General features: G+C 43.5%; 1 protein-coding gene across 1 annotated transcript in view; it reads right to left on the bottom strand.

Annotated features, from left to right (window-relative positions):
• The window catches only part of ARAP2 (ArfGAP with RhoGAP domain, ankyrin repeat and PH domain 2), a 1,270,949-nt gene that overhangs the window by 688,719 nt on the left and 565,540 nt on the right, over positions 1-16,690 (bottom strand). The window contains exon 11 of the mRNA XM_086964430.1: positions 15,613-15,812. Within this exon, the coding sequence (XP_086820556.1) occupies positions 15,613-15,812 (200 nt within the window). The remainder of the gene's footprint in view (positions 1-15,612; positions 15,813-16,690) is intronic.

Raw genomic sequence — 16,690 nt, 5'->3', positions numbered from 1 at the left:
CTCTCTACCTTAGGAAGCGTTTTGCCTTCCATGTCCCCAAACGCCTCTTGCGTTCATCGGCCCAACGCCGGATGGTGATTCCTCGCTTCCGCAGAGTCCGACTGGGTGGAAGCTCTCTCTCGGTCAAAGCGGTAGTTGCCTGGAACTCACTTCCCGCTGCTCTCCAACACATCAAGGAGTTCCGGATCTTCAAGAAGCAGCTAAAAACACACCTCTTCAGCATGTCTTTCTAAAACTTTCTGCTGCCCTCCTCTGACTCATTACGCGCCAGGACACTCATGAGTAACAGTGTGCGCTACAAATACCGCTATAACATAACATATAACAATTTGGGCCTCCAAGGCAACTACACCCGCTCTACTAAGTAACCCAGCACAGGATTTTTTTACAAATATAAAGTGTGTAACTTTCCAAGCCGCCTGCTCCTACACTACGACTTCCTGTGTGAGCCTCACTCGTAGTCGGTTAAAATGATGTAATCAGCAAAATATTCCCAAAATTGCAGCAGCTGGGTGGATGAATGGTGGCAGATTAGTACAAAATAATACAGAAGGTACACCAGTATTCCAACACTTACTCCACTTCATTGGCAATCACAATAAGTGAGAATAAGGGGGGAGATGAGAAAGTCATGCGGCCACAGTTGGTATTACAGCATGGGATAACATTGAGTAACTAAGAAGAGCGTAAAAAGCTGTGACAAAACCGTTTGGAGGAAAACTCTGCCAAATAAAATAATACATTTCTACTCTACAAAGACATCTTCCGAAGTGATGGAGCATCATTACAGAACATAACATACCAATATAAAAAGGCGGCCATGTGAAATCATAAAATAAACATATACCTTGCTGATAGAATCACTGAGCTTAAACACTTCAATCATCTTTACCCCTCTCCTTTTGCCATTTTGCCATTGCACCCTACATGGCACCTCCCCTACATCCTTACCAATATTTACTCATCCTTCCACGCAGGGGGGGGGGCGCTCTTCCCTTCTTGCTGTGGTAAATTCACAAAGTTCATCTAGAAAGAAACCCTTGAACCCAAGACTTTGTCACATCGATAACCCAATTGCAAGATATATATCGCTCACTGAGAAAATAGAGCAAAACTGGTTTGTCAGCTGCAACCCTATAATCTTGATAACAAGCCATTCTAACCTTTTTTACATTCTCATTGATTCCGGTCAGCCACGGATTGCAAAGTGCTACTAAGCAAAGGATGCAAAGTGTCCAACAAATGTGTGTGCATTCAGTCATGCTTTTATTCACTGTTCCTGATCAGGAGGTGGTGTCTCACATTTTACCAAGTAGTGCATACTATCTTTAGATATTTGTTCATATTGTTTGTCCTACCAGTGGGAACAATATGTCTAATCCTGAGGTGGATGTAGCACATTGTAACGCATTTTAGTTTGCATTATCCCCATATGACTTGATTGATGTACATCTCACTTTCTTAAAGGTGCTTGATGGCATATTCACCTCTCATGATGCAAAGAAACACTTTTTCCTTGATGTTACACTGTTTACTATATCTATAGGTCACTACACTTAAAACCTATCAGTCACCCCTCTCGCAGGCCTTGACAACCCTGAAGGCCGGGTGCTGGGTTTTATGTGAGATGGGGCCCCTGTATGAGCAGTCTTTCTCTACAGCCTTCGGAGTCCATTCTCCCGGGTTGTCGGTGACGCAGCCAGATATATAGGTAGAGGTGCATTATATGCTAGCGTACAATACTATCTTGAAAACGGCTGCAACAAAACACGTTGTGTTTGCTATCAAACACCTTGGAATCATACCTCCACACTGGTAACCGGGGTGGGAGGTATGATTCCACTCTTCTGAAGCAAGCTTTGTGGGGTCACTGGTCTTCTCGGTACCAGCCTTCTCGACCTGGGCAGCACAAAAGGGTTGCTGCTGACCAGAGACAAATTTCTACCCTCCTGCTGCTGAGCCAAGCTCGAGCAGGGGAAGGCAGGACAATAGGCATCCTCTCACAGGGAGGTGTGACCACCTCCCAGACAGGAGCTGGGTGGGAGCACTTCCAAAGTGCCTGAACGGCTGTGCCTGGGCAACACTTGGTGTCCCTGTGCATAGTCCAGTTCAAACCAGTCTTGGGAGCCATTGGCTCCTGCTCTGGTGCGAAACTGGACAAAGGACAGGGGAGTACCCTCCCCACTGCCCTGACCCTCCCTTGGGAGGGTCCCCTGAATCTGTCCAACCCTCTCCTGTGTGTCCAAAAGGGCATACCTTACTGTAGGACCCTAGATTCGATGTGGACAAGGTTCTGATTAAGAAACCACTGACTTTCAACCATCTGGACGCTCTGGAATTCGATGGACTTCGACTGAGCCTGGCTTCATCTCCCTCTCCGTCCAAAGCATTTTCTGTGCCCATGCACCATACAGGCTCTGTGCAGGACCTGTGCAGCATCTAGGACAACTGAAGTATCTCCCTTGGGTTGAAGGAGTCATTTCCCTGCATTCGCAGGCACTATAGTACAACTGACTGGTCAATTGATCCTGAGGTCCTGTGGACTCCAAATACTCCAGCAACACAGGATGTGGGTTCTTATGTTCCTAGAGGTTGAGCTGTCCTCTCACCAAGTCTGAGGCTAGTATCCCTCGTGGGGACCTCATAACCTGAACCCCTGTGCACTGCATACTTTTGAAAGTGCATATGCTTGTTGGTGTTCCTCAACTAAGCGCAGTGGGCTGTCGATAGCCCCAACCTCTGCGCACATTTTGGACAAAGGACTCTGACCTCCTCACACTCTGTGCCCTACAAGCTGTTACTTTGTGAATCTGCTAGAGGTCCCCTTGCAACTCCTGTGCCTCTGGGTCCATTTGAGGGACAACATTACTTTTCTAGGACTCCCCTGGTTGATCAAGGCCTGCCCTGACTCCACTTGCTGTGGTGTGTGTCTTGGTCCTTGCTGGGCCAGATCGTGACCTTCCTCAACCATCCTTGTGGGTTGCCGCTGCCAAGGCTTGTTGGTGCTCTCGCCGGACTCTGACCCCTCAGCACTCAACATCATTTGTGGGACAGCTCGTATCCAGCCCCTGGTCATCCTTGACTTCTCCTGGTCCCTGTGGCAGCAGAGTCAAGGTCTCCCTCTTTACACCAGAGCACCCAACATCGGTGGGCATTTGTCTACTGAGCCCCTGGTCACTCTTGAGTGACCCAGACTCTGTCCCCTCTGTTTTCAGGTTCCTTCCTTCAAGAATCCACCTGTGGGTTCCGTCGGACACTTTTCTTCTTTCCAGCAGTGGCATTTCTTGAAGACTCCCATTGAGAACGGCAGCGATTTCCAACACCACTTCGACCCAATGCACCCGACTTCCCTGGGATAGGCAACTCTGGTACTTCGGTATCCAAGGGTGGGGTGACTCTACAACCTTCTATGTTTTAAAGGGGTTCTCTGTAATCCACTGGGAAGGGTCCGCAAAAACTAAAACTGCAACCATGACCCTCCCATTGAATTGTACGTAGCACATGGTTGTGTTCTCACACTGCACCCATCCTCCGTGGGGTCCATCCTTACTTACCTTGGGTGGTTCCTTGGGGTCCCTGTGATTCTACAACCTCTAGACACTGTCTTTACTCAAGTCGTGGTCCTTCTACCACTATTTTAGTATATGGTTTGGTCTTCCCCTGGAGCCCACTGTGTTTTAGCGCAACTTATGTTTGTTTCTGTGCTACAATATTGTGTACTTTGTGTTTATCTGTGTGTAGCAGATACTGTGAGGTATTTAAGGTGTGTTATCATAATAAATACTTTTTTTATGACTTCTACTGTGTGGTTCCCCTGTCATTTAACCAATACATTATGGTTGCATTCTGGTAAAAAAAAAAGCTGCTTAACATTCCTTCAAGACTAAGCCTGAAAGATGCTCTCCACAGCAACCACTTGGATAGATTTCTAAGGTTATCTTTGACCTCTTAAAACACCATGAGGGTTGTTTGGACTGGTTCAAGGTACCCACTTTAATTAGTGGATATCAAATACCAGGCCAACTTCTCACACTCTCCATGCAATTTGTGTTTATGGATTGATTTTTCCATGATTGGCTTATTTGCTATGCCTTTAAGCCCCTAGTACAGTGCACTGCGTGCGCCCAGGGCCTGAAAATCAAATTCTGCTAGCAGGCCTGCAGCACTGGTTCTGCCGCTCACACAAGCAGCTCTTCAAAGGGTTCTCAGACCTGCCACTGGAGTATCTGCGTGAAATTGTGGTGCTGTGTCAACCTGGATAGTGCACCCACTTGTCAAGCTCTAACCTTCCCTTTCATTACATGTGCGTCACCCCTAAGGTAGACCCAAGGTACCCCTATGGGCAGGGTGCAGTATTGGTGAAAGGTAGGATATGCACTGGTGTGTGTGACATATCCTGATAGTGAAATACGGTGCATTTCATTTTTCACTATTGAAAGGCTACCTCTCCCACAGGATAGAATGGGAGTTACTTTGTAACATCTTACAAGTATACCTTCCAAATGGGGCAATCTAGAGAAATTGAGTTTAGTATGCCTGAACTCAGAATGTAAAAAGGTATCTTTTAGTAAAGATCATTTTTATGTTGTGAGTTTGAAAATACCATTTTAGAAAGTGTTTATTTTCTTAACCATCCTGTTTGCCTTTGCTGGGTTGCGGATTGACTATCTAGCTTTGGAGAGACAGGGGCTGGGGATGTGCATTCACAGCAGACAGCCAATAGGAGTGGTGAGGTGTGTTGTGACTTTCCTGAATGAGTCAGGACTGGGCAGAGTAGACCTGGGCTTCATTTAGAGGGAGGAGATTTTCTTACACCTGAATAGGCATGGTCTGCCTTATACAATACTGTCTCCACCTCCTGCCAGGAAGCTGGACCAGGGAGAACAGAACTTGTTTGGATTAAGCACAGAGACGCTCTGCCACAAGAGGACAAAGGAAAAGGCTGTATAAATATTGGGGCCCAGACTCCAGGATTTAGAACTCTTTTAGACTCCGAAACCTGCCAAGAAGACGAGCTGTAAAAGCTGTGAGGAGGAACTATCACTTTGCTGTGTGCTTTGCTGTGTTGGCCTGCAGTGGCTGCTTCTCTCTTGGGCAGAGAAGGGACTGGACTGACCTTTCTGCAACTTCTTTGTTTTTAATTTCTCCAAGGGCTTGAGGTAGAGCTTGCCACCTGTTCAAAAGTTTCAGGAACTGAAAAGACTTCACCTTCCCCTGGGAACCGCCTCTGGTACCACGTGTCCCAGTTGACATAAGAAGGAAATTGTAAGCTGACGCTGTCACCAAGACTGCAGGTGGGCATCGCAGCACTTCGCACGACAACCCAGGGCTCACCGATGATGACGACCTCCACCTCAACTGAGCCGCTGCTAGCGCAGCAACCTGTGGGCACCGAACTCTGCACCGCCTCGCTTCACTCCGCTGCCCTGGTCTCACCGACAACACCACTGCCAGCTGACATCGCAGTCATTTTCTGCACTGTGGCCTGGGGGCACCGCTTGTAAGCTACACGAAGCACCGCCCCATCCGACACAGCAGCTGCGGCCTACTGATGCCAGCCCCATTAACCAAGGATCTTCGACGGCCACCACAGCTTGCACCGGGACCATGAGCACTGCGACAGGCACTGCTCCAATTCTCACAAAAGCCCTGGTCTCACCAATGCTGCTGGACGTCTGCTGTCTGCACGTGACCTGAGGGCACTGCATGCCACACCGCTTTACACCACAACCTCAATGACTGCTGCCGTCAGCCCACACCGTTGTGATGGAGCAGGGTAGAAGAAAAATGTTTTTGCGTACCCCTTGCAAAGTCGAAACCTCATAACAATAATATGTATTAACCGTGTGAAGCATGATAATTAATCAACCAAAAGCATACACAGAATAAAGTTAGACGTGGGAAAACTAACTTGCTAGTTTGCAAAAACGAATGTACTAATAATGTGAAGAAGTCAAACTAATATAGTAAAATAATATTTTTTTATAAATAAAGGGGTGTATTTGAGATTTTATGAGTATTTGTATGGCAAAACAAATACATTTGGTAAGTAAATGACACATATGTGTTGTTTTAGCTAGGTAACCTCTAACAGGGAAAAATAGAATTGTGGGAGATAAACAGAAGGGCTAAAATTCAAAATCTAACATCTGTTGTGTTTGTTTTGTTCCTATTGAGGCCCGTGCGGCATAGTTAAAAAATGGCTGATTATGCAAGACTCCGAGAAGTATGGCTCTGCGCATGTGCGACTGTACCAGAGATGCTTGAACGGCCTTTGCTCGGGGTAGAGATGTCAAGGTCAGCTTGGCCTAGGGCAACGGAGACGTGCCAGAGGATGCTTGAATTTGAATGCCTGGGAAACTTGCGTGTTGTAACTACATGATATATAAAAGATACAAGGACAGGAGGACAGATTGCAAAATGGACAATTTTGATTGTGTGGGAATATGCGAGGATGACAGCAAAAATGTAGGAGGACATGAGGTGATCTTCACCACCCCTCTTATGGTCAATGAAAAATTAAATGGACCCTAAAGTTTCAATTCTGAGTTAGATAGTTAGAGAAAAAATGGTATAAAAGAGCCTGTACGAAAGAAGGGGTGTTGGTCCGGTGAACTATATTGCGCACCACAACATGCTGTCGGACTGAAAGAAATTTGGTGCGGAAAGACTTAGAAACATTTTTTCGTTTACATTTTGATGGGCAAAGAATTGAATGCGGAGTCCTGATGGGAGGTAGACATCGAGGAGGTTAGAAAGACAGTCAGTTGGGAACCTGTTTCGTGAAATTCTGTCAACGTCTTTGGCAGACTGGTAATATAATTTCTACATTTCTATTTCTTAAATGTACTAATAAATGCTAAGATTTTGATTTTAAAATGTTATTTTTTTTCTGACTAAAATTTAGATAAATGTTTTCTATATAAATATATGAGTCTATGTTTTTATTTTAAATTAAAGTCATGACAAGTTAGAAAATAAAATAATAATGAGAATTTTGTGATTGAGCTGGTCTTAATTGCCATCAACTAACTTCTACTAGCTGGTCCATCGACCAAAACAGTGGGGTGCCTTGACATTATTTCCTAAAATTCCAGGGGAGGAGAAATTGTTTATAGAGGCATATGTATATAATGTATGAATTTTAAATTTAGGATAATAGGGTGCTCCACCGTCCAGCAGCTCGCCTTCTGTTTTCACTGATCCCGGGAGCAGTGTGGTGCGTGAATGTGTGACTCCCGGTGCTATGCGCCCCACCGATGAGTAAAATAAGTCAGCTCCTGGGTTAAGTGGGATGAGGTGGGGGGGTGTTTGAGAGCCACGCTGGATCAGTTGCGGACGGCCAAAACAAAAGGTACTGACACCGACGCCAATTTGCACTGATACGGTTGACCGAAACTGTTGGATTTGGTTGTTTTCAGCACTGCTGTAGCACCGGACGGAGCTACCGACTTCAAGGAACGGGAAACATCCTTTACAACGCAACTTTTACCACGCAGTGCCTTTACGACGCAACTTTTACAACGCAACCCATTACAACGCAATGCGCTGGGGGGCGCTCTAGGATAGGGAAAAGGTGTAATTTACTATCCAACACCTTCCCTACTATCCACGGGGACTGGAGTTGGAATAGTAAATTAAACTATTCACTATCCAGCGCCCCAAAGCACTATGCGTTGTAAGTCAGTCAGTGATTTTTATTTGTGCAGTATGTACTGCCTTTTATGATTTTAACAAAAATCGAATGAAGCGTATTTTGACTGACTGACACTATACGTTGTAAAGGCATGCGTTGTAAAAACCGCGTTGTAAAGGCATGCGTGGTAAAAGCATGCGTTGTAACGTCATACATCCTCAAGGAACTGTATTTTTAAGGTTATTCTTGTAAAGTGCCCATTTTGATTACTGTATGTTGGATTTTTATCGTTTTGGTCTTGTTTTAAACAGATATATATGGATACGTTTCTAAACTGGTGTTGTGTCCTTTTGTAGTATTTTCACTGTATTACTGTATGTTTTGTGCAAATGCTGTACACACTGCCTCTGAGATAAGTCTGACTGCTCGTGCCATGCTACCAAGGGGGTGAGCAGGGGTTGTTCAGTAGTGTAACCCCCTTATCCTGACTAGGAAGAAGGGTAACAACCTGCAGACTAGAGACCCAAATTTCTAGCAGGAGCACATTGAAAATGATTCAGTTCCTTGCACCATACCACCTTCTGGCACTGAAATAGCAGTGGCTTAGGAAACAGTGGCTCTAGAACAATACAAAAGGTGATAGAAGATTGCCAACAAAGCCATAGTGTGAGGAAAAATTCGAAAAGACCGTTGAGTGTGGCCACAGAAAACTCACATTATGGCATGTAGTGGTATATTTGTGCATAGAGGATCCAGAATTTCCTAGGCACAGTTATAGTGACAACGCACTAAATATTACTGTCCACTATCTAGGGACCAACCCAGCCCTCTAACATAGAGCGATTGTGTGTATGGTGGTGACTGCCAACTGAAGATGTGAATAAAAACTTTGGAAACATTTTACATTTCTACTTGGTATTCCAAAGTGGTTCACGCAAATACAATTTCAATTCAAAGATGGTTATGCTTAACTCGATGTCCGCATGATGAGTTGTTGTAAGACTATAAGACATATAAAATTATGTCTCATTTCCTGCAGCAAGATCCAATAGTGCCTTTCCGTCAGATACTCCAATTTCAACAATGAACAGGTTTTACCTTCACAAGATTTTTAAGCCATGCACTATTCACAGGTTGTGTTGTAAATGCACCAATGCCACTCCTGAATTCCTGCACAGTTCCTTTTTCACTGCAAAGGCCAAGGACCATTAATGTATGTTTTATATTAAGTAAGATTCGTGTGTTATCATGAATCCCATATCTCATTGAGCATTCCACTGAGTTAACACAAAACAATAGAGATTCAATGATTTGTGGGGAATGAATGACCTATGCTACGTCTGCAGCATGGAAAAATAATGTATGACCTGGCAAAAATCTAATTCAGATTAATGAGAGTAAAAACGAGCAACACAATAATGAGGTTCTATATTAACGCTGTATCACCAATATCCATGAAGATCACAATAGAGAACATCTGGGTCCCAGGGGATCTGGGCTGCTAGATCCACTAAGAGCCGAGCCAAAGCAAATGCCACAGAATCAGAACGCCCAGATAATTCAGTCTATATAGTGTCATCTCCACTCATGTTAACATTACCCACAGAGGCTGAAAGGAGGAGGCACAGAAAAGACTTGACTCTGTCAGGATGTGTTGTTGATTAATTTGTTTTTGCCTAATGAGATAAACATTGACTGCTAGAGTAGCAGACATGGAAATATGTGCATGAATATTGTAGCACCTTACATTATAAGAACCTGTATCTTCCAGCACTTGTTCAGACAGTGTGTCAGCAGTTACCTTAAAAACAGGAAACCTATTACTCAGAGACTCTCGTTAACCACAGTGACAAAGTCGCACTGTATTCCTTGAGAAGCACAAGATAAATAAGTGTTAGAAAGTCATGGTGAATAAGAAGTAATGTCACTGAAACTGGTGAGGAAGCATTTAGAAGCGAGATAGAACAAGGTCTCGTGTTCTGTGGCAGATTAACGCTGAAGGATGTGTGAGACCATGAAAACCTGTAAATTTTCATTCACAAGACCAAGAATAGTTTACAATTCACATCAAAAGTTCCTATCTTTTGAAGAATTCACATACTGGTGCACTCACTTGTGCTTAAAACTAACCTTGGGCGTAGTTTGCGTAGCAGCACTTCATGTAACTTCACGTAGTATACTTTGAACTACACGTAGCGAAGCTGATGGGCAATGTGTACTTGTCTGCACTGTGAAATGATTGCAAATGGCATACATCACAGAGCAAGTTATGATAATATAAGTATCTCTATCGTTATATGCTAAAGAACATAAAGTACTTTCACAAAAGTAAAACTGAAAAATTAGCAAGCAGTGAGAGAGGTGATGATTTAGGGATCCTCCCTAACCTAGGGAGAGTACCAAGCAGATGCCTTTGAAAACAAAAAGCACATCTTATTGAACAATACGGTGGTGGTCCCATCCTCTTAGGACCACCCCAAAGACAGTTATTGGCAAAAAAACAATCCCAATCAAAGGCCCTTACAAAGCATTATGGGATGAGATTAGCAGTAGGCAGTGAATATTATATAGTATCCAATATCAAAATAATTCTACAAAGAGCTGCAGTTCAACTGGTGGTTACTAGATGTCCCTCACAAGTCAAATGCAAATGCTTGATGAAAGGGTTTCAATGGTTTTGTATTTGACTTGTGAAGGACATCTAGTAACGACTAGTGGAACTGCAGCTTGATGTGAGAATAATTTCCTCTTCGTGGAATTAATTTGATATTGGATACTATAATATTCACTGCCCATTGCTAATCTCATCCCATAATGCTTTGCAGGGCCTTTGGTTTGGATTGTTTTTTTGCCCAAATATGTGCTTGGGGTGTTCCTAAGAAGATGGAACCACCACCAAAGCTCAACCAGATGTGCCTTTTGTTTATGCTCTTTGTGTTCAAGGCATCTGCTTTGTCCTCCCCCAAGGTTAGGGGGGACCCTAAAATCATCACCTCTCACATTGCCTAATGTTTTCATTGAAAAAGTTCACTTTTGTGAATTGGTTATATGCTTTTAAGCATGTAAAATTGCTTTATCAAAGCATCTGAGGATGTTGTTGCTTTAGTTGCTACGCACCTTAATTAAGCACAGTGTTTGTACTGTGCTACGTGCAATGTGCGAATTAGGACAAACTTTGTATGCTCTGTTAGCATAGCGTAGTACTATGCCCAGGGATACTTAAAACAAGGAACTTGAAAGTAAAAGCTAATGGTAGTGTACTCAAAAGGGGATCCTGGGCTCTTTTCTTTGGTTTATGATATCTTGAAGGTCTACACTTATCAGTGATTGAACCTAGCTGCAGATTGGCACAGTTTGTAACCTTAGATAGCTTCAGAGGCTTATTGACATTTGTGACTTTCCAGTCAAACCTCTTGGCGACTCCCCTCAGATGCCATAACTCTAGAATGCAATATTGACGTCATATTTGAATATTGTTGAATATGTTCTTGCTCTATAATTTTGATTCCATTGAAAAGGATTTTTTTTTATTTGCCTAGAACATTTTACCCCTGGACGGATTTGCATTAAATGTGCAAAGTTCGCTCCTGCACCGAGAATATTGTTTTTTAAAACATTTTATACAGCGCATTATCTGCCTGCCATGCGAGCACCTAAATAAGGGAGTACCGCGCGAACAGTGACAGTGCGTTTGCTGTTTAATTTGATCCCATCCTTGCATTGGTCACGCCAATTGTCCTCCGAGCCCCATGCACCAGATTCTAAATACTGCAAAAATTATTCATGGCAAGTGATACAAAAATGTGATTTCTTTGGGTAGAGTTTTCACATATGGGTTGGCAGAGTACAGCACAGGTGCGAACTCAGAGTTGGTAAAAAATATACATCAGATACTATTTTCTAAAGCAATCTTTTACCCTGAGGCATTTTTCTGCTAGGAAAGCCTGCCCTGAAGAGGAACCTGGGAAGTTTCATACCACTTGAGAAAAGTTATGTTTTAACCAGCTTTCTAAAGCGTGCATAATTCTCCGTGCCATTTAGTTCCCCAAAAAGAGAGTTATGGAGCTTAACTGTCAGCAAAGCGATGGATGTATCACCTCATCTGTTGTATTTTATTCTTGATACTACATTATCGTTACTCTCCACGGATCTATTATGCATCTTGGGGATATTCCAGCTAAATTTCAATTTGGTCGAAACCAGCGCCAGTCTCACTTAAGGTTGTGTGCACCATGCAAATAGCCTCACACATGGAATTTTTTCAGATTGACAACCAATGTAGGCCCTTCACTGTCTCCAAAGTAGATTGATGTTTAGAAACTTCTATTATCAGTCTCGCAGCCGCACTTTGCGTTACTTGCAGTCTAGAGCACAGCGCCTAGGTAGTTCCCAAATATAGGGAATTTCAATAAATCAATTGAAAAGCTATCAATGCTTGGATGAGAGAGGAATGTAGGGAAAATGTTTCCTCCACATTCTAATAATGTAGAAACACTTTGCAGTCACTTAGATAATGTGATCCATAAAGGGCTTTTATTATCAAAGATTACTCCTAAATTGCATGGAGAATTAACTGTTCGAAGCAGCACATCTAATTTAAAAGGCCACCACAGGTTTGATGAAATATTTGAAGAACTGCCTAATATTAGGATCTCTTTCGATTCTCTATTAGGTCACAGACACGTAGTCCTCATTCAGGTGTCAACTTCTCTCATGCAAACCTCAAATTTTTCTGCCGTGGCTAATGGATCCTTTGAGATATTGGTCACTATTTGCATATCATTTGCATAGGATGATAATGTGAAACCACATGATTGCCCCAACTCAGCAACTGGATCCATAGAAATATTAAGCAGTGTTGGACTGAGTGAAGAACTCTACGGCCAGGGCCACAGGTTAAAACCACAGCTCTGGAGATGGAACAACTTCTCTTTGAAAACGGTAATTCCTGGGACCACCGTATCTCTCTCCCATGAGCCACCCTCGATGGGCTCCCTGACTTTGCGCCACTTCTCTGTGGTGCACAGTCAGTGCGCATTCAAACTCTCTTTAGCTTTGGTGTCTACTTCTGGAATATGGCGCATGGCAAAGTGGTATCTCTCGTTTGCATAGGACCACAACCATATGCAAATAAGGGACTGACCCCTCATGATCATGCTAGTTCAAGAAGTATGCTGGCATGATCCATATTTGCTGCATATAAATCTACGACTACTTCTATTATACCAACGTGCCCAACGGGTACAAGGTGTGTTTGTAAGTGCTCTTGGGCTCTCAAGGCACCTGCTGCAGTGCAACCTCTCTGTAATGTCTTGTGCTGTAGATTAACAGTATATCTCCAAATCTGCCCGGCAGGGTGACAGAAAGACAAATTAGGCTCCCAGATTGGTGGGGGGAAGGAGGCTATGCCAGGATGGGCTGGCTCCTAAACCATTCTCTTTATACTAAAACCTTTTTTGTATAGTGTGCCTTCTGCCCACCTGGTAAAGAACATTGAGGCAAATACCCAGAGTGAGATGGGGCAGCACCCCCACACCATTACCTTTTTTTTAAACTTATTTGCCCTGTGTAAATGGAATTTCTGTGCCACTGGTATGATATAAGTGAAGCAAACCAACCAATCTTAGCCTAGAGGGCTGAAAGACTGTTGAAAGTTGATTGGTCATGCCTGGGAGGCGGACCCCACTTTAGTGCCATTCCTGCTGTTTAGTTGGGGGACCACTGTTTGGCGATCACCTTCTTGCACCCTCCCTGATCAGGCATCCACCAGACAGAAGTATCATTGGAAAGGGGAGATTTTCTTCTTTCCAGCGGTATCTCTCCTATTGTGATTGGTGCTTGAGGGGCTTTGCAATGCCCCCAAGCAACAATCACACCAAAAGAATGTTCAGCCTCTAGGCTCCAACCGCTTTCCACTTCAGTTTCATTTATAGTGAAGTCAGTGGAGGGTGTCACGGAAACAAAAAAATACAATTATGTCCGCAAGCAAATCATTTACCCTGCAAGCCAAACCGAAGGGTAACAATGGGAAAAAATCCTGATGCGCAAGCACATGTGGAGTTGCACTGCCTTTAATGGGAGGATGTGCTGTCCATGTCCTCCACACAGGGAAGGAAAAGTGGAGGACGTTTGCATCCCTTAATAGGAGTAATTCTCCATCCATTTCCAGGGTGTGAAAAGGCCATCGTACAGTTTATTAATAGCTACAAAGAAGTCTGTTTGTGAGGGTGCTCAAAACTACCCAGCGTATTTTCACTGTAGAGTGCCTATTTCGTGCTCTTAAGAGACTTTTAACTCAAAAGAAAACACGTGTGAGAAAAAAAAATGTTTTACGAGTGCAAATCTAAGAAATCCGGAAATGTAAAACTGACATTGGGAATCGATATGTAAATCAGTGCAATGTGCTATTTTTGTGTTTTGATATGGCAAAGAATGGAAAAGGCAACTTTCGCAACACAGTTTCCTCTTCCAAGAAACACATTATGTTTGCAATGCCAGCTGCAGCTGGTAATTTGAAGAATTGTGGAAAGAACGGGCTGGCCACACATGCACACAACTCACACTCACCCATTTACATGCACACTCACTCACACCCATACATTCACAAGGGCGCACACATACATCCATCATTCAAAAGAAATATACAAAAACCCATTCACAGCATGCACACACAAATACACACACATTCATACACACACCAAACATTAAAAAAATTAATTACTCGGCCACAGAGGCGATCTTGGTGGTGGGAGGGAAGACTTGGTGGTTCCTGGAGGACTGGGACTTCAACCTCCTTGTAATGGGTCAGCCAGTGAGAGGAAGAAGCAGCAGGACCTTACTCGTCAGAGAATGGAATGGGGTCAGTGAGACTGCTGACACCACCCCACTCTGTCTTGAGTTTCACTAATGACAATTGACCCTGGGCAATTCAGGGCTTAAAGCTGAAGTGCCCAGGTAAATGTAAATGTAAATGTAAATTGATACTTGTATAGCGCACTACTCACCCGCAAGGGTCTCAAGGCGCTGAGTCTATCAGTGGCACGCACCTTCATTATGAGAGAGAATCCTCCAAGTGCTTTGCCGGGCTGAGGAGGTTGCAAACATAGGGCTGTGAAATCATCAGCCCGGCAAAATTCAGCACAGGCAGACCGGTGTCTGCATGTCTAGCACATCTGCAGTGCCTGACCGTCTGACCTGAAAATGAAGAGTGTCCATCAGGCTGCCCTTTGCTCAGCTCTACAGCCTTTCTTCATGTCTGCACTAAGGTGGGGGAGCCCTTCCGCCACACCGGTGGACTGTGCAATAGTTGCAGGGTAGTGAGAGAACCGCACACCAAAAATGTTCCCTTAATTTCTCACGCCTTCATTCACGCCTCATCCTTATCTAGCATACAAACCATTCTACATATGGATGAATAATGAAGCCACCTATTGGCTTTGAGATTGCACACTACCTCGTCAAGAGCCAATAGGGAGATCAGTTTAGCAGAACCAATTAAATAAATATTTTCTATTCACTTAGTGGAATTCCTTATTTGAAGTTATATGCAAGAATCCTCAATCAAAGTTTTGTACAGTTTTAAGTCGTCGGTGAGAATCATTCCTGTTCTACAACCAAAGAAACATTTGTATTTCAAAAAAATTAACATAGCTGAATATTCAATATCGGTTGATCTCATTTTCTGTTACATTGCATTACATAACAGATAAACAATTTGCAATGTTTGACCGCCGAAACCACGGAATATCAATGAATACACCACGGTATGTGTATATGAAACATGAATTCCAGCATTAAAATTCAAATTTATTCATTTTTTTTAATTTTACGGACACGTTTCCTAAATGTCATCATCATTGTATGTACCCAAGTTCACATACACCTTTATGGCCATACTCTGAGGCAATAAATAACCTGTACTGGCTGGACTCGCAAAATGGCGCCCATGCTAACCCACGTGACTCATGAAGAATTACCTGCACAATTCTTGCAGATGACAACACACAGGTTGACGGAGGCCCAGTCTGGATCCGAAGCCTGACAGTCAGCGCAGCTCCGGTTCGATGCGTTGAACCAGATTTTCTCGGCTACTTCGTAGTCAGAGAGTGTGTCTGCTATCGATTCCTGCACGGCATCAATCCACTCCTGTTTCTCTTTCTCCGAATCGGCTGTAAAGCTGAAACAATTGACTTTTCTAAATTATTGATCTCCTTTGTAAAGTCCAATTAAAGACAATGCCCGATGGTGCTTTCATCTCAGGCTTGAAAAGCAATTTAAAAAGCTGCCTTCCGAGCGGATCTAAATATGAAGATGAGATATGTTAAGTGGTTATGAGCATACTCAAGACTCGCCTGTTTCATGAGAACAATTGCTTTATGAATGCTGTTTGTAAATACACTACAAACATTAGAGACAATACGTAACTTTACACAAGAAACAGAAGTTTGCGCTGCTGAAAAAATACAATATTTGAAGTTTTTGTTAGAGGTGCCAATCAAGTTTCTAGATTCAAGTGGAGAGTAGATCATCCAGACCAGGCACTTTTCAGGGTCAGATAGGACATCCCCATCAGCAGTATACAGAATAAGGGGGCATATTATCAAGGGGGTTTATCTCCGCTTTTTTGTCTTTAAAAGCCAAGAAGACGGAGATAAAATTATCTCCCTATCACCTAGCTGTCGCTAACACCAGTTAGCGACCGCTAGTAGGAGATAGCGACCATCTTGGGCCCCGCTTTGCATGTCAGTAATATTTATCACAAATGACATGCAAAGTGGGCGTGCCAAGATGTTAGCGACTGGAAACAGTCGCTAACATCGCTATCTCCTATTACCAACTTTTGGAGATATTCGCGCTAAGCGCGAATATCTCCAAAAGCTAACACCTGCCCCTGAGCAGTTCTTAGCCATGTTATCCAATGGTAGGTGGATAACATGGCTAAGAGCATTAGCTCGGTAATGCATGAATATCGCTGACTTTTCAGTGATATTCATGCATTTCGGCCGATTTTTATCGCTTAGGAGATAAACCTTGATAATAGCAAGGTTCCTAAGC

Source organism: Lissotriton vulgaris, chromosome 3_2 (assembly GCF_964263255.1).
Source record: "Lissotriton vulgaris chromosome 3_2, aLisVul1.2, whole genome shotgun sequence".
NCBI lineage: Eukaryota > Metazoa > Chordata > Amphibia > Caudata > Salamandridae > Lissotriton > Lissotriton vulgaris.
The sequence above is the reverse complement of the archived record's forward strand: the minus strand, read 5'-3'. Positions and strand labels throughout refer to the sequence as shown.